The 22,625-nt window shown below is 37.8% G+C and overlaps 1 protein-coding gene across 5 annotated transcripts in view; it reads left to right on the forward strand.

The window, feature by feature from the left end:
* NDFIP2 (Nedd4 family interacting protein 2) overlaps positions 1-22,625 on the forward strand; it is a 75,759-nt gene that overhangs the window by 23,113 nt on the left and 30,021 nt on the right. Inside the window, exons 1-4 of one of the 5 annotated variants that reach the window (XM_069601865.1) lie at positions 11,451-11,514; positions 13,843-13,955; positions 14,628-14,793; positions 22,361-22,494. In XM_069601865.1, coding sequence (XP_069457966.1) covers positions 11,466-11,514; positions 13,843-13,955; positions 14,628-14,793; positions 22,361-22,494 — 462 coding nt within the window. In that variant the 5' untranslated portion in view covers positions 11,451-11,465. Of the gene's footprint in view, positions 1-11,069; positions 12,044-13,842; positions 13,956-14,627; positions 14,794-22,360; positions 22,495-22,625 lie in introns of those variants that run through there. The other 4 variants (XM_069601866.1, XM_069601867.1, XM_069601868.1 and 1 more) reach the window with 4 other exon arrangements.

Genomic DNA, 22,625 nt, shown 5'->3' on the forward strand with positions numbered 1-22,625 from the left:
TTCCTCAAATGTTGATATTTTATTACATATGCCTTGTGATATTTTGTTTGTATATATGTGTATATATACACACAGGCTATATTTTTCTGAAACACTTGAAAGTAAATGGCAGATATGTTACCTGTTTATGTCTAAATATTTCAGTGTATATTTTCTAAAAAAAAAAAAAAACACACACATTCTTTTACAAGGCAATGTGCAGTTACCAAAGTCAGTGACATGAATGCGGTACTGTAATCTATAAATGTATTTTACCAGCTTCTCTATTAATGTCTTTTATTGTGAAAAAAAAAAAAAAACAAACACAGCAACTTATTTTTAGATTAGGATCTTAGTCCCTGATCAGCTATTGTTCTTAGTTATTGTGTCTTTTTGTCTCCCTTAATCTGGAACAATTCTTTAATCTTCTTTGTTACCGATTAGATTAATGTTTTGGAAAGATTCATATGAAGTATTTTATAGTATACCCTACAAGGGACCTTTAATTATACTTTGATGCATTGATTTTTAGAACTCCCTGGTTATTATTATCTGAAAGATTTACAGTGATGGTTGTCACATGGCGATTTCTGAATTCTGTCCTTTCTTCTGCATTTATTCTGTAGAATTCTGTAAGGAAGAACATTTGTAGCCTACAGTTTACTTACTCATCTCAGTTAGTACGAATTCATGGATTTTAACTTGGTTGATTATACTCTCACACTACCATCGTTTTGAGACTCAGATGATCTCAGAGTTGACCATCTGTTCTTACGTGCTTGTGACAAGTCCTCATCATTTTTGCACTTTCCTGCCGTCCAGCAGTTAGATGATGTGAACATGTCTGATTTCTGCAGTTCAGTTTGGATGGGGGAAGCACCGTCTGCACTTCCACGTAGGCCTGCAGTGGAAGAGCAGTGACTGACAACCATTGTTGCCGCTGTAGTTTACTGCTGGTGTGCTGGGTGCTTGATGAGCATTTTCTGAGTTGTTGGTGGAAAGTTTGTGGAGTTTTAGTTTTTTTTTTTTTCAGCTAGGCCATAGAGTAAAGCAGTTGGAACATTGGTGTTGTGCTGCTGACAGTGCTAGGGCCATCCTCACTGAAGCTCTGAGGACTGGATAGTATTACTGTGGCTCAGATGGTAAAGAATCTGCCTGCAGTGCGGGAGACCCGGGTTCCATCCCTTGGTTGGGAAGATCCCCGGGAGAAGATAATGGCAACCCACTCCAGTGTTCTTGCCTGGAGAATTCCATGGACAGAGGAGCCTGGTAGACTACAGTCCATAGGGTCATATAGAGTTGGACATGACACACACAGATTATGTAGACAAATACATAATGTGATTAACAACTATTTAAGGCCAGAGAGCACCCTGGAGAATACACTTGTTATAGGTGGGAAAGAGACAAAGAAAAAGCTTCATGAATCAGTTTGACCTCTAGAATGGGTTTCTTTAGAATATCATCACATTTATGGGATGGGGAGGGAGATGGGAGGAAGGTTCAGGATGAGGAACACATGTAAACCCATGGATGATTCATGTCAATGTATGGCAAAAACCACTACAATACTGCAAAGTAATTAGCCTCCAATTAAAGAAAAAGAACAGAATATCATCACATTCAAATGGATACATGCTGATACTGCTTTATGTGTAGTACCATTAACTGGTTGATGGAAAATAACAAACATCATAGTATCTGGGTTTATGTACATGACTTTCTTTTCTTGTAAATACAGTAATGGGGTAGTAGTTATAAAAGGTTACTGAGTGGATGCAGAGACTGTGGTGATTTTCTTTATAGTATTATTGAGAAGTTTTACAAATGTTGGTTTTCTGACTTGTAGAAACTTGTTCCTTTAAAGTGTAGATGGAAACCTTTTTAAGTTATCACATGCTGTCCTACATTAAGAACAAAAAAAAGATTGTTTCATACTTTCTTTGATCTCTGTTCTAGAGAACTTAGAAAAAATACAGAAAAGTTTTTAAAAAAAAACCCCAAGAGAATCGTTTGCAAGCACCCATGCTAGCCATTTGTCTGTTAACAGTCATTTTGAAACTGCTAACATTTCATCTTACTTCAAATAAGATGAAGAATATATGATTTACACACACACACACACACACACAATCTTGTTAATTCTTTAACACTGTATCATGAACGTTTCCTGTTTCATCAAGTATCCTTTGGCCTCTCAGTCCTGTCTGATTCTTCGTAGCCTCATGAGATTTTCCAGGCAAGAATAGTGCCACGGGTTGCCATTTCCTCCATCAGGGGATCTTCCTGACCCAGAGATTGAACCTGGGTCTCTTGTGTCTCCTGCGTTGGCAGGCGGGTTCTTTAACACTGCACCACCTGGGAAGTCCCTTTCGAAGCACCATCTTAAATGGCTGTATTCTATTATGTTGATAACAGTGTTTATTCTATTTTGGATGAATAGGATGTTTCCAGTTTTCCATTATTATAACACTGTGTTGAACAGCTTTATGAAGCTAATCTTGTTTCTGATTAGTTTCTTTGGATGTAGTCTTAAAGTGTAGTCTTAAAACTTTCCCAGTCAATCACTGGGCTAAAGTATGTTTTTATAATAATTTTTTAATTTTCATAAAAAGGGATACATAACTGTTTTTAAAAATACAGGCAGCATAAGTACAGAAAAAGAAGCAAGTTAGGCACCCAAATCTTACTAGCCAGAAATACCTTATGTTTACATTTGGTGGACGTCTTTCCATTTGTGCTTATAGACAGGAATAATGTAATAAGAAAGAGATCATACTGTTTTTTTAAAAGGAGAGTATGAAATACAATTTTGTTTGACTTTAATGGCAAGGAAAGAAATCTTTAAAGAACTGCTGAATTCTAGATAACTTTTCTTCCAAGGAGTAAGCATCTTTTAATTTCATGGCTGCAGTCACCATCTGCAGTGATTTTGGAGCCAAAAAAAATAGTCTGACACTGTTTCCACTGTTTCCCCATCTATTTGCCATGAAGTGATGGGACCGGATGCCATGACCTTCGTTTTCTGAATGTTGAGCTTTAAGCCAACTTTTTCACTCTCCTCTTTCACTTTCATCAAGAGGCTTTTTAGCTCCTCTTCACTTTCTGCCATAAGGGTGGTATCATCTGCATATCTGAGGTTATTGATATTTCTCCCGGCAATCTTGATTCCAGCTTGTGTTTCTTCCAGTCCAGCGTTTCTCATGATGTACTCTGCATAGAAGTTAAATAAGCAGGGTGACAATATACAGCCTTGATGTACTCCTTTTCCTATTTGGAACCAGTCTGTTGTTCCATGTCCAGTTCTAACTGTTGCTTCCTGACCTGCATACAGATTTCTCAAGAGGCAGGTTAGGTGGTCTGGTATTCCCATCTCTCTCAGAATTTTCCACAGTTTATTGTGATCCACACAGTCAAAGGCTTTGGCATAGTCAATAAAGCAGAAATAGATGTTTTTCTGGAACTCTCTTGCTTTTTCCATGATCCAGCGGATGTTGGCAATTTGATCTCTGGTTCCTCTGCCTTTTCTAAAACCAGCTTGGACATCAGGGAGTTCACGGTTCACGAATTGCTGAAGCCTGGCTTGGAGAATTTTGAGCATTACTTTACTAGCATGTGAGATGAGTGCAATTGTGCGGTAGTTTGAGCATTCTTTGGCATTGCCTTTCTTTGGCATTGCCTTTCTTTGGAATTGGAATGAAAACTGACTTTTTCCCGTCCTGTGGCCACTGCTGAGTTTTCCAAATTTGCTGGCATATTGAGTGCAGCACTTTCACAGCATCATCTTTCAGGATTTGAAACAGCTCAACTGGAATTCCATCACCTCCACTAACTTTGTTTTTAGTGATGCTTTCTAAGGCCCACTTGACTTCACATTCCAAGATGTCTGGCTCTAGATTAGTGATCACATCATCATGATTATCTGGGTCGTGAAGATCTTTTTTGTACAGTTCTTCTGAGTATTCTTGCCACCTCTTCTTAATATCTTTTGCTTCTGTTAGGTCCAGACCATTTCTGTCCTTTATCGAGCCCATCTTTGCGTGAAATGTTCTTTGGTATCTCTAATTTTCTTAAAGAGATCTCTAGTCTTTCCCATTCTGTTGTTTCCCCAAATCACTGTAGATGGTGACTGCAGCCATGAAATTAAAAGACGCTATAGTGAAGCATAAAAAGATTACTGAAGAGTTGACTCATTGGAAAAGACTGATGCTGGGAGGGATTGGGGGCAGGAGGAGAAGGGGACAACAGAGGATGAGATGGCTGGATGGCATCACTGACTCAATGGACGTGAGTCTGAGTGAACTCTGGGAGTTGGTGAGGGACAGGGAGGCCTGGTGTGCTGTGATTCATGGGGTCGCAAAGAGTCAGGCACGACTGAGCGACTGAACTGGACTGGACTGAACTGAACTGAACTGAACTCATCACAAAATCAGACATCTGAAGTGAGTGATTTTAGTACTTTTCTGTGGATAGGAAGACATAAGATTCTGAGATCATTTGAAATGTTTTCTTAGATGTGTATCTTCACTGTCTGAGGGCTATACATCCAAAGCACAGAAAGTTCCTCATCTTTCACCATCCTGAATTACCCTCAGAGTACACCGCCCTTGGGCCACCACAGTAGCTAATGGTTTGATCCTTGTAGAACTGGAATGACAGGCCACATTCATTTCTTTACAAATACTGATATGTTAGCTTGTAAAAATCAAAGCGTGGAGCTATTTTGAAAGCTCCGAATTTGAATAGATTTATAAGTTTAAACATCATCATTAAAAATTTCTTCTGCTTATAAAATATGTGTAGCAGTACTTTCTCCATTGGAGTTTCTAAATTATGGTCCTCAAACTACTTAAGGGAATCGTAAAGCCTGAAATTGCTCTATATTATTATTTCCACAGCAGTTTTCTGTGTTCTCTAAGTGGATAATCTTTGCTTATTTTATTGCCCACCTTTGACCCAGGCACCCTGCCCAGGAGGAGGGCGAGGTTGGTTGGGAAACAGTTGCTGTGCCCAAGGAGTTGATGTACCCTGACTGATGTAGAGTCTCCGGGTATAGTCTTGGAATATGGTGGCTTCAGCCTCACCCAAGGTATTGTAAGGTATCTGTAATGAAAGAGTGATGGACAGGATTTTAGGGGGACAGTCCCATATCTGCCATAGATAACCTAATTGCTTAAGACCACAGCATAGTCATTAATAAGTATACCTCAAAATGCTGCTTGAATTGTAGAGAGACAAAAACCCAAGTTAGCGACCAGGTTTGAAAAATGAGGTGTTTTTTTTTAAAGTCAACTTAAACATATTTTGTGTTATATAACACGTATTTTGGTACAAAACCATGGCAGGCAGGCCTGAAACTACCATCTTCCTGTGATGAAATATATAGACATTTGTGGTCTTTTCATGCTGAGTTAATGTGAGCTAGATTGAGAGATTATGGGGAGACTGAGAAGGTACATGAAGGCTGAGAGGCAGCAGTGCTATGTAGACAGACAACTTTAGATGTAACAAAGTATGAGAAGCTACCAGTCCAGTTGGTACACAGATTTTTTTCTCTTTTCTTTTTGTCTTTTCTCTCTTTTTCCCCCTTGGTCTATGATAATCTGTTGATAATCTGTGTTAAGATCATATCTATCTGCTGCTAAAGAGGCATAATTATAGGGCAGATTTGTAAATACGTGTTTTCTTAGGTAAGGTCTGAGAAAGCCAAATAGAATTTTGAGAAAACTATTTTTCTGTTGACATAAACATTTAAGAATAAAGTCAGGTACTTGTCATTTGAACTTTCCTGGTGGCTCAGATGGTGAAGAATCTGCCTGCAATGCTGGAAACCAGGGATTTATCCCTGGGTTACGAAGATTCCCTGGAGAAGGGAATGACTGCTGTCTCCAATATTCTTGCCTGGAGAATCCTTGGACTGAAGAGCCTGGCAGGCTACAGACCCATTAATTAAAGGATTACGAACACGAATAATGAGTGTAGTATATAGAGCATTTTGTATTCAAAGAGAATAATCTTAGAATCTAGCATATTTAGGTTTCAGTTTTAGCATATAAAAAGGAATTTAATGGGAGCCTAAATTCTTTTAAAAATAGAAATTTATATAAGATCTTTATCCCATCTGTTTGGTTTCTTTGTTCCTTGGAGGTCTTTGGGATGTAAATATACTCTTTCTCCTTTAACTTCTTAATGCAGTAACTAGCTATTAGAGACTTCAGGATCAGTTCCTGAGCCTACGATTGCAGCCTGGATTTCAGCTTCCCTGGTGGCTCAGATGGTAAAGAGTCTGCCTGCAGTGTGGGAGACCTGGGTTCAATTCCTGGGTCAAGAAAATCCTCTGGAGAAGGAAATTACAACCCACTCCAGTATTCTTGCCTGGAAAATCCTATGGAAAGAGGAGCCTGGCAGGCTACAGTCTATGGGGTCGCAGAGTTGGACATGACTGAGTGACTTCACTCTCTCAGAGACTTCAGAGTACTTGGGTTATAGCAAGGTTATTTCTCCAGTCTTTGCATTTTATACTGTTGTGCCGAGTGACTTACATTCTTTTCATTTTAACCAAGGCTGATTCCAAATACTTTGGAGCTTAGTTTCATAGTGTTCAGCAAGACAGACATAACATCCAGTTTTGTAGAGCTCTTACTTTATCTGGGAAAACAGACTATAAGTGAATGATTACACAAATACTTTCTATTGTGATAAGAGCTGAGAAGAACAGGGTGCTTTAAGATTGTGTTGTTTTGTTGTTGTTCAGTTGGAAGTCATGTCCAGCTCTGTGACCTCATGGTCTGCAGCATGCCAGACTTCCTTGTCCTTCACCGTCTCCAGAGTTTGTTCAAACTCATGTCCATTGAGTCAGTGATGCCATGCAGCCATCTCATCCTCTGTCATCCCCTTCTCCTCCTGCCTTCAGTATTTCCCAGCATCAGGGTCTTTTCCAATGAGTTGGCTCTTCACATGGCCAAAAGGAGGCCAAAGCTTTGGAGTTTCAGCTTCAGCATCAGTCCTTCCAATGAACATTTGGGACTGATTTCCTTTAAGATTGACTGGTTTGATCTTGCAGTCCAAGGGATTCTCAAGAGTCTTCTCCAGCACAATTCAAAAGTATCAACTCTTTGGTGCTCAGCCTTCTTTATGGTCCACCTCTTGCATCCATACATGACTACTGGAAAAACCACAGCTTTGACTATACTGACCTTTGTCGGCAAAGTGATGTCTCTGTTCTTTAATATGCTGCCTACTTTTATCATAGCTTTTCTTCCAAGAAGCAAATGTCTTTCAGTTTCATGGCTGCAGTCACCATCTGCAGTGATTTTGGAGCCCAAGAAAATGAAGTCTGTCACTGTTTCCAGTTTTTCCCCATCTATTTGCCATGAAGTGATAGGACCGGATCCCATAGTCTTAGTTTTTTGAATCACAAGCTGGAATCAAGATTGCCGGGAGATATATCAGTAACTTCAGATATACAGATGACATCACCCTAATGGCAAAAAGTGAAGAGGACTAAAGAACCTCTTGATGAAGGTAAAAGAGGAGAGTGAAAAAGCTGGCTTAAAAGATTGTGTTAGAGTCCTCATCTACTTTTGAGAGGTAGGAAAGATTTTCTTGTGAACTCGATTTTAAGCTAAGATCTGAACAGTGTGTAAAAGTCAACTAGGCAGTGCAGTATGTGTGTTATTTAACAGAGCCTAGAGCCCCTATTTGGCCTTCGCTGATGGCTCAGCAGGTCAAGAATCTGCCTGCAATTGAGGAGACACAGGAGATGCTGGTTCGATCCCTGGGTCGGGAAGATCCCCTGGAGGAGGAAAATGGCAATCTAGTCCAGTATTCTTGCCTGAAAAGAAATCCGAAGGACAGAGGAGCCTGGCAGGCTATAGTCTGTAGGGTCACAGAGTTGGACACAACTGAGCGACTAATGTAGAACCCCTTTGTAGTATGTGATTAGGCTTAATTTTGAGAAGTGAATTTAATGAGTGGATACTTAGGTCGGCAGCCCAGAACTGCCCAGTGTGGCGGTATAAAATTAGCCTTGTTTTCTTTAGTCACTCTGTTGCTGTTGATTATGCCTCTCCCTCTTTTCTTTTCAAAGAACAGGTACAGTTGCTCATTTGTTCTTCAGATATATTTTTTCTGTGGTTACAGTTTCAGATTGTGTCATTTTCAGCAGAAGATTGTACATACATAAACCAAAAGGAGAACTGTTATAATATTATGATGGTATTTTATGTGGAAAAACCTTTTTTATCCTAGGATATCGTGTTTACCTTAACGTTGTTGCTTCTGAGACACGCCAAACCAGAAATTAGAGGATTTTTGCATTTTGGTTTTACTTACTAAACATTTAAAAATTCTAATTAATTTATGTTTAGGGTGAAAAGTCAAATAGTAGAGGATGATGAAATTTCTTCCCTGCCTGCAGCTCTTTGTAGTTTCTTCTGTATCTTTCCAGAAATCTTGATTGCCTATATATATTACACAGATAATCTTTTTCTCTTCTTTAGGGGGAGGGAAAGTTTGTAGGAAATAGCTTTTAAAAATATTTTGTTGATATACAGTTGACTTGTGATATTGTTTCTTCTTATTTAAAAAATTCAGTTATACTGTACATAATTTTTTATACCTTTCTTTCAGTTGACATATCATGAGCAGACAGTAGCAGTTTACAAATAAAGTAAAAGCCCTGTTTATTTAAAAGACAATTGTGTCTTGATAAAATGTCTGTTGATCCTTGGCTTTAAACATTTGTTTCACAGACTCCTTCAGGTCATGGAGACTCTGAAGCCCATGGTGTTATTTGTGGAGCACCATGAAATAATGGTATTCTCTCGTATGAGCAAGAAAGGTTTTGACCAGCAGAAATATGCCTGTATTATATTATGAAATATAAAACTGCAACCAAACTTTTGTTTTTTCAAAAGAAGAAGCTAAAAATTAGGCATATTTTCCCATTAATATTTACTTGTTGCTTATGTACTCTTTTCTAATCATTTGTATCATTTCCTGATCACTGCTTTATTATAAGTTCTCTCTCATTAACGGAAAGGTATGCAGACACTGCAGAAGTTTAGTGGAAAAAATTTGGTGGGGAAATAAACTTAAGATTCTGTTAATTTGTTTAATGGTATATGTGTGCATGAGGAAGACTGCTGAGATTCACTTTTATTGGTATGAAAATCTAGTTCCATTTGCTAAGCATCAGTGTTTTGTGTGACTGTCCTCTGAGCTACTGGTTCTAACACTTGGGTTGTTTGTAGAAATTTCCTAGCACCGGCTATTACCTTACCCCTAGCAGTATAGATACAGGAGCTTACCTTCTTCTTGGGTGACTAAACTCAGTAGGCTACAGCTACAGATTGATTTTATTGTAGCCCTTATCTGTTTGCTTCTCTAAATCAGGTGTTGGGTAAGGCAACACTGACTGACAGATTACCGGAGTTTTTTTCCTACAGTCTTGTTACGTTAGGGCTAGAAGAAACCCTTATCATCTCCTACTTTTGTATGAAGGATAAGAATCCCATTAGATGTTGGTTGACTGACCCTGCTATTTCTTTTGAGAATGAAAGAGATGAAGAAAAGTCTGAAATGAGTGGGGCCCTGGTGCAACAGGCATAAAGTGTCCTGGGGAAAACAGCTGTATGGTCATCTTAGTTATACAAGTCTTGCTAGATAGTCATTCAAAATCTGCCTGAAAGGATTTGTTGCCCCACAGAAAAGCTAGTATTCTAAAAATTAAAAGGTACTAACTAAAAAATTTTAAATTGAGCTAAAGTTTGTCTCCTTGGAACTACTAACTCTTCTTTCCAGCTTTTGCCCTCTGGTACTAAATGTAGTCAGTATATGGCAGTAAACAAAATATATTAGCTCTTTAGAAATTAAAAAAAACAACAACAACAAAAAAATAGTTCCCCCTTACCCCTGCAGTCCCCCCTGCCCTGCAGTCTTACAGTTCTTCCCTGTAATTCAGTTTCTGTGCTAGAGAAAACAAAGAAAAGACCATGCTTTTGACTAACCCACCAAGCCCTGGTACTGGGTAGAGTTCACTAAACAACATTTTACAGCACATCCATAATTGTTATCTTCGTATGTTTAGAAGACTTTCAGTGAGATCTCTAGCTTCTCAAAAGCAGACTTTCCAGTTATGATCTCAGTGTTTTGTCAGCTTAAGATAGAATGAAGGAATATGTGTAGGAGGCATGCCGATTCTAGTTAAAGAAACAGTAGTTTATACACAGGAAGGCTAGACCTCCAGCTAGCTAATCATAATGCTTACAGTTTTCTCATCATTAAAAATACTTAATGTACATGTATAATACTAGCTACAGATATATCCTTCAGACTAAAAAATTGGGTTTTCCTGTACAGCTTTTCATCACTCTGGTCACTGGGTTAAAGATAACTTTAATTTTCATGTGCTATTGCCCATTTTTTTTTTTTCCCCAGGAGGCCCATAAATAGGACAAGGTAGGAGGATAACTTTTGAGGTGATGTATGGATGAGACACAGAGCCTGGTTCATTACTGTGTATATGTGGGTCCCATTCCACTCTTCCCCTCTTTTTCTGCTGTTTAGGAAGTTGATATAGAATGTAAAATAGAACCATTGAACAGCATAACAGCATGATTAGGGAAACATTTCTACAAATGGCATTGTCTAATTTGATAATTGTATTACTTAGTTTGAACCCTTGTGTGAATTTAGAGGAAAGGCAGTCAGATGTCAAAAAAATTAAACAATAGTCCATCTGAGAAAGGAGTGGAGATTCTTCTTGGAGCCAATCTGAGGATTGTAACGCTGGAGACAGTCTTTCAGAAAGTTCTGATTGCTGTTAAAAGTAAAAGCACAAATGTGTAAGTTTTTGAGACAAAAAGTTATACATCAAAGTAACTGGGTTGGGAAGATCCCCTGGAGGAGGAGGAAATGGCAACCCACTCTGGTATTCTTGTCTGGAAAATCGCACGGACAGAGGAGCCTGGCAGGCAACAGTCCATGGGATCTTGAAAGAGTTGGACATGACTTAGTAACTAAACAACATATTGATGCTTTACATAGTCCAACAAGGTAGGTAGTGGGGTCACTGTGACTCCTTACAGGACCGAGAAAGCAGTGTTACCTCCTGAGGAGTTACCTTGCTGGCACGAGATGGAAGCTGCATCTTGGGGGTGAGCAGGCATTCCTTTGTCTTCTAAGGGGATCCAGTCTAGTCAATAGTGAATGCACAATGCACAGGAGAAGGGAAGGAGTGGTGACTCAAAACAGCAGAAAAATGTTTATGCTAAAATTTTTCTTGTCCTGCCTTAAAAATAAATTTGTTTTATCACATTATAGGTTAATCTGTAGAGACACCAAAGATATATAAAAAATTACAGTGTTACATTTAAAGTGAGTTGGAAGTTCTGTGCCACAGTGGACAGAGACTGTTGACTGAATTATTGGGTTTTACTGTTGACACAGAGCAACTGTTCACCGTATACTATAATTTTGTAAAAATGAAACTGAAGGTGTTAGTAGGGCGGTTGAAATTAATTGGTGTGTTGTGTAAGTTCCAAAACTTTATTTCTGAGATCATATGTAAAAATGTCTGTAGTAACTGTTTTTATTGTAGTTATGTGAATGTGTTTTGATAGGTTGAAGAAGAGAGTTGGTCATTCTGGGGAGCATATTCGATGTGGTAGGGGTGTTTCCTGTGAGGAATTAGGGCAGAGCTGTTTGTCATACAGGGTTTTCTTTTTAGTACAGTTCGTCTCCATTTGCAGTATTAATAGTAGATATGGAAAATGGTTTTCCCCTTTTTTTTTAAAGTTTAGACACCTTCACTATTATTTGTTTGCTACTGCTACTGCTAAGTTGCTTCAGTCGTGTCTGACTCTGTGCAGCCCCATAGATGGCAGCCCACCAGGCTACCCCATCCCTGGGATTCTGCAGGCAAGAACACTGGAGTGGGTTGCCATTTCCTTCTCCAGTGCATGAAAGGAAAAGTGAAAGTGAAGTTGCTCAGTCATGTCTGACTCTTAGCAACCCCATGGACTGCAGCCTTCCAGGCTCCTCGGTCCATGGGATTTTCCAGGTAAGAGTACTGGAGTGGGGTGCCATTGCCTTCTCCAATTATTTATTTAGTAACACTAACTTCTATATATACTAAATATACTCATATAGGCTAAATTACTAAATATAAGCTATTTCTAAGTATATATCTGTACTTTGTTTGACTTGACTTGTTCATGTGACATTTTTGCTCTTAAAAATGTGGTCAAAGGTGACTGAATGCATTGGGAGCTCTCCTGAGTGCCTTGTAATGGGAAACATAGAATATGCTTCATGACCCTAGAGCAGAGTGTTGCTAGTCAAGAGGTTGCTCATTTAGTGCCTACTTAGAAAAGCCCTGCAAGTAAATAAATGTAAAAGCTCATAGAGTTGACTTTGTGCTTATTTGAATTCACTTTCTGTGAATGAATTTTGTTACATAAATTTTGATGCTGTCAACGGAAGAAAAACACATAACCTAAAAGTTGCAAGTTATGTTTTATTTGGGGACCTTAGTGAGGACTGTAGCCCAGGAGACAACCTCTCAGGTAGGTCTGAGGAACTGTTCTGAAGAGGTTAGGCAGAAGCCAGGATTCGTAGGAGTTTTTTTCTGGGGGAAGGCCAGGGGAATAGTAGAACATGAAAAGAATACTGTTAATCACAAAAAACAGACGTCTGAAGTTAAGTTAATGATTTTAATTCTTTTCTACGACTGAGCGACTTCACTTTCACTTTTCACTTTCATGCACTGGAGAAGGAAATGGCAACCCACTCCAGTGTTCTTGCCTGGAGAATCCCAGGGACGGGGGAGCCTGGTGGGCTGCCGTCTATGGGGTCACACAGAGTTGGACATGACTGAAGCGACTTAGCAGCAGCAGCAGCAGCTATGTGTGCACATGTGCTCAGTTGCTCACTTATGGCCGGTTCTTTGTGATTGCATGGACTGTAATCTGCCAGGCTCTTCTCTCCATGGGATTTTCCAGGCAAGAATACTGGAGTGGGTTGCTATTTCCTCCTCCAGGGGATCTTCCTGACCCAGGGATTGAACCAGTCCCTCCTGTGTCTCCTGCATTGGCAGGTGGATTCTTTACCACTGTGCCACCTGGGAGGCCCTTTTTGCAGAAGATAGTAAAGTCTGGGCTTGTTGAAATTATTCTTCATATGTGCTTCTTAACTACCCAGGGCCTGTATCCCCTCTTTCACCATCCTGAGTTCCTCTCAGGGTACAGTGAATGTGGTTGGTGGTGTTTGTTGGTAGCTTGATGGTGGGCAACCTTCATTGCTTGCTGGAATGACAGGCAACATTTTTCCACAGTGTTATGAAAAAGGTTGTCTTTTTGAGATGATTGTAGGTTGATTTGTTTTGTTAAAAATTATAATACATTTATGAACTTTAAAAAGTGTTTTGCTAATGTAATCTCTTACCCCAAGACACATCCAAACAGCAATGAAGCAAATTGACCTCCTGTTTTACTTCACATATTTAAAAAAATTCTTTAGTGACTACTTATTAGACTGAAGCACTACATAATTTCTGTTTTTGAGTTTATGAAGTAAAGTATATTAAACGAGAAGAAGGGTAGAACTAGTATTTGCCAAATGCCTTTTGTGTGTTTGGCATTATGCTAGTTGATTTTTAAATATTATTTTACAGTTCTGTGAGGATTTTCGTTTCATTTAGAATTTACATGTGGAGTCACTAAGGTACAGAGAAAGTAAGTTTAGTGAAGCTTATAAAAAGTGGAGTAATAATTTTCATGTTCTGAAATTAAAAATGCATTATATCACAGCATGCAGATTAATTCTCTTGACACACTTTTTTTTTTTTTTTTTACTATAAAGCAGGAGGTGTGCAGCCACATTGCTTGGATTTGATTCATGGCTTAGCCTTCCTACCTGTTGTGATGTTTGGCAAATTACTCTTAAGTCTTCATGTCCAAGGTGGTTTTGGTTTGGTTGGTTTGGTTTTCTTTTCCTTTTTTCTTTTAGCCTGTCAAATGGGGATAATAGTCTTAACAGTCTCTTGTTGGTTGTGAGGATTAAATGAGTTAAACCATAAAGATCTTAGTATATTATCTAATGTTATTGAACTTTCAGTAAATTGGTTGTAATGAAGAATAGTTTTCAAAGTTTTATATGCACAGTGACTTATTTTGCTTTATAAGTAATTCTTTTAGAACTTAGGAGAACTTCAGAGTATTCCACATTTTTAGAATGTTTATAAATTGTTATTATATTTCATTAATTCATTTATAAAAGATACCAGTATAATAGATATGGTATGGTTGTATTAGGAGTTTTACTTTTCTTTGCTGTATACAGTGATTAATACGTGGTAGACAATATGTATTGCAGGATTGAGCGAACTTGAATCTGTTTGTTATCATTACCTTTTTTTCCTATAAATTCCTAAAAATTTGACCTTTATTCTTCTTATAAATTATAAAAATTCTAAACTTAATGACTGATTATGTCTCTCAAAAATTTTATTCATCTTTTTAAATGCTATTTTAGCTTGTTTTTAGCTAAAAAAGAAAAATAAAAACGATTCTTTGCCTGAAATAATCTTTAAAAATTAAAAAAAATGTGCTTTACATTAATGTTTTCATTTTTGTTTGCTCTCTCAGCTTCACAATGAAGAGGATAATTCAGAATCGTCTGCTGTAGAGCAGCCATCTACTTCAAACTCGGCACCACACACCATGCAGGCTGCTTCTTCAGCATCTGGACATGAGACTGACTCTTCTCCTCCTCCTTACAGTAGTATTACCGTGGAAGTACCTACAACTTCAGGTACTGTTGCTCTTAGTAGGGAACTGCTAGTAATGTTTTTAATAACTTAATTTTTTTTTTTTTTACCAGTATGGTTTTGTATAATTATCAAGTCTGTTAATGGGCTTCTCTAAAACAAATTTTTCTAAAGGTAGTTTATAAAATAATTTACTCTGTGCCTTATGTGTCTCACATTTTAAAAATTAATTTAAAATTGTAGCTTGTCTTTTATTTCCAGAATTCTGGGAGGTGGATCATAGAGGATCCTGCTGTGATTTATGTCTGAGAGTGTTTTGCCTATGTTCTCCTCTAGGAGTTTTATAGTTTCTGATCTTACATTTAGATCTTTAATCCATTTTGAGTTTATTTTTGTGTGCGGTGTTAGAAAGTGATCTAGTTTCATTCTTTTACAAGTGGTTGACCAGTTTTCCCAGCACCACTTGTTAAAGAGATTGTCTTTACTCCATTGTATATTCTTGCCTCCTTTGTCAAAGATAAGGTGTCCATATGTGTGTGGATTTATCTCTGGGCTTTCTATTTTGTTCCATTGATCTATATGTCTGTCTTTGTGCCAGTACCATACTGTCTTGATGACTGTGGCTTTGTAGTAGAGCCTGAAGTCAGGCAAGTTGATTCCTCCAGCTCCATTCTTCTTTCTCAAGATTGCTTTGGCTATTCGAGGTTTTTTGTATTTCCATACAAAGCTTGAAATTATTTGTTCTAGTTCTGTGAAAAATGTGGCTGGTAGCTTGATAGGGATTGCATTGAATTTGTAAATTGCTTTGGGTAGTATACTCATTTTCACTATATTGATTCTTCCAATCCATGAACATGGTATATTTCTCCATCTATTAGTGTCCTCTTTGATTTCTTTCATCAGTGTTTTATAGTTTTCTATATATAGGTCTTTAGTTTCTTTAGGTAGATATATTCCTAAGTATTTTATTCTTTTCGTTGCAATGGTGAATGGAATTGTTTCCTTAATTTCTTTTTCTACTTTCTCATTATGTATAGGAATGCAAGGGATTTCTGTGTGTTGATTTTATATCCTGCAACTTTACTATATTCATTGATGAGCTCTAGTAATTTTCTGGTGGAGTCTTTAGGGTTTTCCATGTAGAGGATCATGTCATCTGCAAACAGTGAGAGTTTTACTTCTTCTTTTCCAATTTGGATTCCTTTTATTTCTTTTTCTGCTCTGATTGCTGTGGCCAAAACTTCCAGAACTATGTTGAATAGTAGCGGTGAAAGTGGACACCCTTGTCTTGTTCCTGACTTTAGGGGAAATGCTTTCAATTTTTCACCATTGAGGATAATGTTTGCTGTGGGTTTGTCATAGATAGCTTTTATTATGTTGAGATATGTTCCTTCTATTCCTGCTTTCTGGAGAGTTTTTATCATAAATGGATGTTGAATTTTGTCAAAGGCCTTCTCTGCATCTATTGAGATAATCATATGGTTTTTATTTTTCAATTTGTTAATGTGGTGAATTACATTGATTGATTTGCGGATATTGAAGAATCCTTGCATCCCTGGGATAAAGCCCACTTGGTCATGATGTATGATCTTTTTAATGTGTTGTTGGATTCTGATTGCTAGAATTTTGTTGAGGATTTTTGCATCTATGTTCATCAGAGATATTGGCCTGTAGTTTTCTTTTTTTGTGACATCTTTGTCAGGTTTTGGTATTAGGGTGATGGTGGCCTCATAGAATGAGTTTGGAAGTTTACCTTCCTCTGCAATTTTCTGGAAGAGTTTGAGTAGGATAGGTGTTAGCTCTTCTCGAAATTTTTGGTAGAATTCAGCTGTGAAGCCATCTGGACCTGGGCTTTTGTTTGCTGGAAGATTTCTGATTACAGTATCAATTTCCGTGCTTGTGATGGGTCTGTTAAGATTTTCTATTTCTTCCTGGTTCAGTTTTGGAAAATTGTACTTTTCTAAGAATTTGTCCATTTCTTCCACATTGTCCATTTTATTGGCATACAACTGCTGATAGTAGTCTCTTATGATCCTTTGTATTTCTGTGTTGTCTGTTGTGATCTCTCCATTTTCATTTCTAATTTTATTGATTTGATTTTTCTCTCTTTGCTTCTTGATGAGTCTGGCTAATGGTTTGTCAATTTTATTTATCCTTTCAAAGAACCAGCTTTTGGCTTTGTTGATTTTTGCTATGGTCTCTTTTGTTTCTTTTGCATTTATTTCTGCCCTAATTTTTAAGATTTCTTTCCTTCTACTAACTCTGGGGTTCTCCAACTCTTCCTTTTCTAGTTGCTTTAGTTGTAGAGTTAGGTTATGGGATCTAATTAAAATTAAAAGCTTCTGCACAACAAAGGAAAATATAAGCAAGGTGAAAAGACAGCCATCTGAATGGGAGAAAATAATAGCAAATGAAGCAACTGACAAACAACTAATCTCAAAAATATACAAGCAACTTCTGCAGCTCAACTCCAGAAAAATAAACGACCCAATCAAAAAATGGGCCAAAGAACTAAATAGACATTTCTCCAAAGAAGACATACGGATGGCTAACAAACACATGAAAAGATGCTCAACATCACTCATTATTAGAGAAATGCAAATCAAAACCACAATGAGGTACCACTTCACACCAGTCAGAATGGCTGCGATCCAAAAATCTGCAAGCAATAAATGCTGGAGAGGGTGTGGAGAAAAGGGAACCCTCCTACACTGTTGGTGGGAATGCAAACTAGTACAGCCACTATGGAGAACAGTGTGGAGATTCCTTAAAAAATTGCAAATAGAACTACCTTATGACCCAGCAATCCCACTTCTGGGCATACACACCGAGGAAACCAGAATTGAAAGAGACACATGTACCCCAATGTTCATCGCAGCACTGTTTATAATAGCCAGGACATGGAAACAACCTAGATGTCCATCAGCAGATGAATGGATAAGAAAGCTGTGGTACATATACACAATGGAGTATTACTCAGCCGTTAAAAAGAATTCATTTGAATCAGTTCTGATGAGATGGATGAACCTGGAGCCGATTATACAGAGTGAAGTAAGCCAGGAAGAAAAACACCAATACAGTATACTAACACATATATATGGAATTTAGGAAGATGGCAATGATGACCCTGTATGCAAGACAGGGAAAGAGACACAGATGTGTATAATGGACTTTTGGACTCAGAGGGAGAGGGAGAGGGTGGGATGATTTGGGAGAATGACATTCTAACATGTATACTATCATGTGAATTGAATCGCCAGTCTATGTCTGACGCAGGATGCAGCATGCTTGGGGCTGGTGCATGGGGATGACCCAGAAAGATGTTCTGGGGAGGGAGGTGGGAGGGGGGTTCATGTTTGGGAATGCATCTAAGAATTAAAGATTTTAAAATTTAAAAAATAAAAAACTAAAAAAAAAAAAAAAAAAAAAAATTGTAGCTTGTCAAGCTTTCTTATGCTTGCTAGAATCCATTTCCAGTGGACTAACCTATATAACTTTTGGAAGAAATAATACATACCTATAGATTCATGCACACATATAATGCCTACAGACATGCATGTATTAACATACCCATACATGTGTGTGTTTACTTGTATAGTCATAAAACCAGGTATTATTCATGATGAACGTGAGTGGGAATGTGGTTTGCATATGTGAATGGAGGTGAAGGGTGTACATAATGTTCCCCCCTGCACATGGTAATATTTCTTGAATATAAGGCAGTGATTCTCGCTTGCTACTGTTCATCTCATCCTTTCAGGTCATTCTCAAGAATACCCTCATCTGTTTCTCTGGCCACAATTTATATTTTCCCAGTAATGCTAAGTTAATCATTCTGTGATGGAAGATGCTAAGAGTGAAAGTCCCTTTGCTGAATGTCCCTCTGTTGTAGCTACTATTTGTTTAATAGACCACCTCAAACCTCATGGAGTAAAATAACAGTCATTATTATCAATTCTCAGAATTTGGAGCGTGAGCTTGGCTCCATGATGAAGTTCTCTGCTAGAGTCTCCTGTGATTGTTGTCTGATACAGGCAATTGCAGGCTTACTTATTCACACATTTATTTACTGGTTGAGGCAGGTTTAAACTGGGGTCTCAGCTGAGGCTTTTGGCCAGAACAGTTATTGGTGGCCTCATCTTGTGGTCTGGGCTCCTCTCTGAATGCAAGCTGACTTCTAAGAAGAAGTGTTCTGAGGGAAACCCAGATAGAATGGGTTACATTGCCTCAAAAGTCACAGTGCAGGTTGTTAGAAGTGAGGCAGTTTAGTCTCTTTCAGGATTATTGAAGAATTAGTCTCTGCCTCTTCATGGGAAGTGTTTCAAAGAATAGACTGTGGTTTAAAACCACCACAGCTGTATACAGCCTCAACCTCTTTGCGACCAGGCCTGCTTCTTTGACCGTCTCCCCTATTTCAGTAAATGGCTCTAGCAGGCCAGAAACTGGGAGTCAGCTTTTTGGTATCCTATTATAAAATCATGTGGTTTTTCTCCTTCAGTTTTTGTTGTCATGAAATATTTTATTAACATTTCTTCTTGAAGTTAATCCATCCCTATATGCTTGGTCTTTTTGTCATCATGTTCCAGTGTTTCCAGGATTTGAATTCATTAATATTTTAGTGTTTTTGCAGCTTTTTTGATGTGATCTGTAACTTTATGTACTGTCTTTTTGGTTTGGAAAAAGCAAACTGTTGGAAAGCAAAGTTGAAAGCAAAATTTTTTGAAAGCAACATAAAATGACTTGAGAAGCTTCTCATTTTTCTATGATGTATAGTGGTTTTGATAAAGTAGCATGAATTTTTTTTTATTGCAAATATTTCCTCATTTTTATTTTATAATTAAACATATAATTGAACATTAAACATATATAATTATTATTTTTTTTTAAATTTTATTTTTACTTTATTTTACTTTACAATACTGTATTGGTTTTGCCATACATTGACATGAATCTGCCACAGGTGTATACGAGCGCCCAATCCTGAATCCCCCTCCCACCTCCCACCCCATATCATCTCTCTGGATCATCCCTGTGCACCAGCCCCAAGCATTCTGTATCTTGTATCGAACATAGACTGGTGCTTCGTTTCTTACATGATAGTATACATGTTTCAATGCCATGATATTTTTAAAGGTTAGGCGGATTTCAGCTGTGAAACAAGTGAAGCCTGGTACCTAGATGTTCAGTTATTCTCACCATCTCCTTTGTGATTCCTGGTCGTTTAAATTTTTTCACCTCTGCTAAGAGGCCATTCCTGACTAATGGAGAGTAAGAACTGAGTAATTCTAGAATTTGGGGTCTTTGCTTAATGAAAGCTATTATACTATTTTTCTTTAGCTTTTTGGTCAATGTTAAATTTTTGGTATGGACAGCGCCTGTTTTCTGTGGAGATTATGTTCTTCAGTAGGTCCTTTTATGACTGTTTTTATAGATCTGAGCAACATCAGTTATAAAAGGTGACATTTGTATATAATGCTTCACTTTTTACAGAGTCCTCTTGAATACTGTTCTATTTTATCCCATAATAGCAAGTAATACATCGCTGGGTCGGCTTCATAGATGAGAAAGGAGAATTTCATAAGACTTAAGTGATGTGCTTGAGGTTATACAACTTCCAAGAAGGAGGGCTAGGGTTGGAACTCCCCAGACTTAACATTCTGTGGTTGAGAACCAACCTTTGCCTTAAAGGGGAGAAGAAAAGGAAGTAAAATTGACAAGTGAAAATTAAAGATGCATCATCTCAACTTTTACCTGTTATTGGCAGAGGTATTTTTTCTGTCGTGGGGGTTAAAAGTTTTTAATAACTTACATATACATATATTTTTAATTGGAGAATAATTGCTTTACAGTGTTTCACATCTAGTTTTAAGGTAAAGGGTCTCATTACCTTGTATAATATATATGCCAGTGTTTGAGGTTTTCACATAAATATTTACTTCTCTGATTTTTGACTGTGCTGACTCTTCATTGCTGCTTGCGGGCTTTCTCCAGTTACAGTGAGCAGGGGCTGCTCTTCAGAGTGGTGTGCGGGCTTCTCATTGTTGTGTCGCCTCTTGCTGCAAGATCAGGCTCTAGGGTGCTTGGGCTGCAGTAGTTGTGGTACATAGGCTTAGTTGGCCTGAGGCATGTTGGATCTTTCTGGACCAGGGATTGAACTTGTGTCCTCTGCAGTACAAGGTGGATTCTTAACCACTAGACCACCAGGGAAGCCACCATTGTTTCAGTTTTAAAAGTTTATAATTTTAATGTTACTGCCTTAAACTTCATAATCATTGTTTTTACTGAAGTTTTGCTTCTACTTTGGTCTTCAGAACTAAAGAAATCTATTTACTTGACTGTGTGCAGTGTTTTTACATCCTAATCATAAGTCTTTTCTAAGACTTTGTGACTCTTGTGCCTTTTGTTGGATAACATTCAGTATTATGCTGCCGCTCACCACTTCCTGTTACTAAGTTAGAAATTGCCTGACTTCAGACCGTTAGCTCTTATTGATAGCATTAAAAATACTTATTTTTAAAACCTATAGACCTTAAAATACAATAGGAAAAATTTTGCTGGAGTGTAGTGTGTTTTCATGTTGAAAATGCAAGAAAGTCTGATAAAGATAGGTAAAATTATAAACAATATAGAAAATGTGAAAATACTGTCATTATAATAGAGGAAATCACAGAAGTAGTGTTAAACACTGTGGTATGAACTACTTTTAGAATCTGCCTGTTGCTTATGTCAGTAATTCTAGCACATCTTAGTCGACTGATTGACCTATGTGTATGATTTTACTTATACGCAAGTTGGCAATAAATGTTGCAGCTTAAAAAAAATAGTTTATTGTAATATACTTCTGGAGATCATATTTCAAAAATAGCTTAAAAATTGCGGAGGGACAAACTCTTCCAAAAAAAATCTAAAGAGCTAGGTAGATGCAGAGAAAATGGGAGAAGGGATAAGAGTAAAAAAGAGTTAAAAGCATTAATCTTTTAGCAAAGAGAAATACTGAGTTTGCTTAGGAGTTGCTAAAATTGCCCCATGTAGAAAAATTAATGTCATATATTAGCAGAACAGAGTCTTTGGAGTCTGGAAATTTCTGGGTACTGCCACTTCTTGATTGTGTGATCCTGGGCAAATCACCTAACTTTCAGAACCTCAGGGTTGCTGGGGTTAATGTATTTAGAAGTGGTATAGGAGGTGGCGAGTGCTATTTCAGTGTTTTGGTTTTTCTTTTTTAACTATTATTCCTGCTGTTTTTACTTTTTTTGACTGTGAGATTATGGGCAGATAACTTCTCTGAGCACAGCAAGTGGGTGCACAGAGCACGCTCACATATGGGGAGTTTCTTACCTCGTAAGTGTTGCACACACTTTCAGAGTCTCTTTCTTGATGCCCTTGTTTCGTGTATCAGTCTCTGGATGATATTTATCAGTCCTTTCTCAATACAGGGCTCCAGGAATATGATGTAGTAAAAATTTATATGTTATACAGCTTATAATGTAGGACTACAAATGGCAGTGATCATCCTCAGTGGTATTCTGTAACTTGTTAAATGTATTATGGCTGTAAAAATGTCACTAGTTTGTTTTAATGGTTATCTTTTTTTAAAACCCTTTCCTTCAGATACAGAAGTTTACAGTGAATTTTATCCTGTGCCGCCTCCTTACAGTGTTGCTACCTCTCTTCCCACGTACGATGAAGCTGAAAAGGCCAAAGCTGCTGCAATGGCAGCTGCAGCAGCAGAAACATCTCAAAGAGTAAGACAGTGCTATTGTTTCCTTTTGAGAATAATATCCAAGATAGTTCTCTCTGCATGCATTTTTTTTTTTTTTTTAGTATTTTCTATACTGCTGCTCATTTGTGTCATTGTGTTTTGGCACTCTCTGAG

The sequence above is a fragment of the Ovis canadensis genome, chromosome 10 (genome assembly GCF_042477335.2).
Source record: "Ovis canadensis isolate MfBH-ARS-UI-01 breed Bighorn chromosome 10, ARS-UI_OviCan_v2, whole genome shotgun sequence".
Classification (NCBI taxonomy): Eukaryota; Metazoa; Chordata; class Mammalia; order Artiodactyla; family Bovidae; genus Ovis; species Ovis canadensis.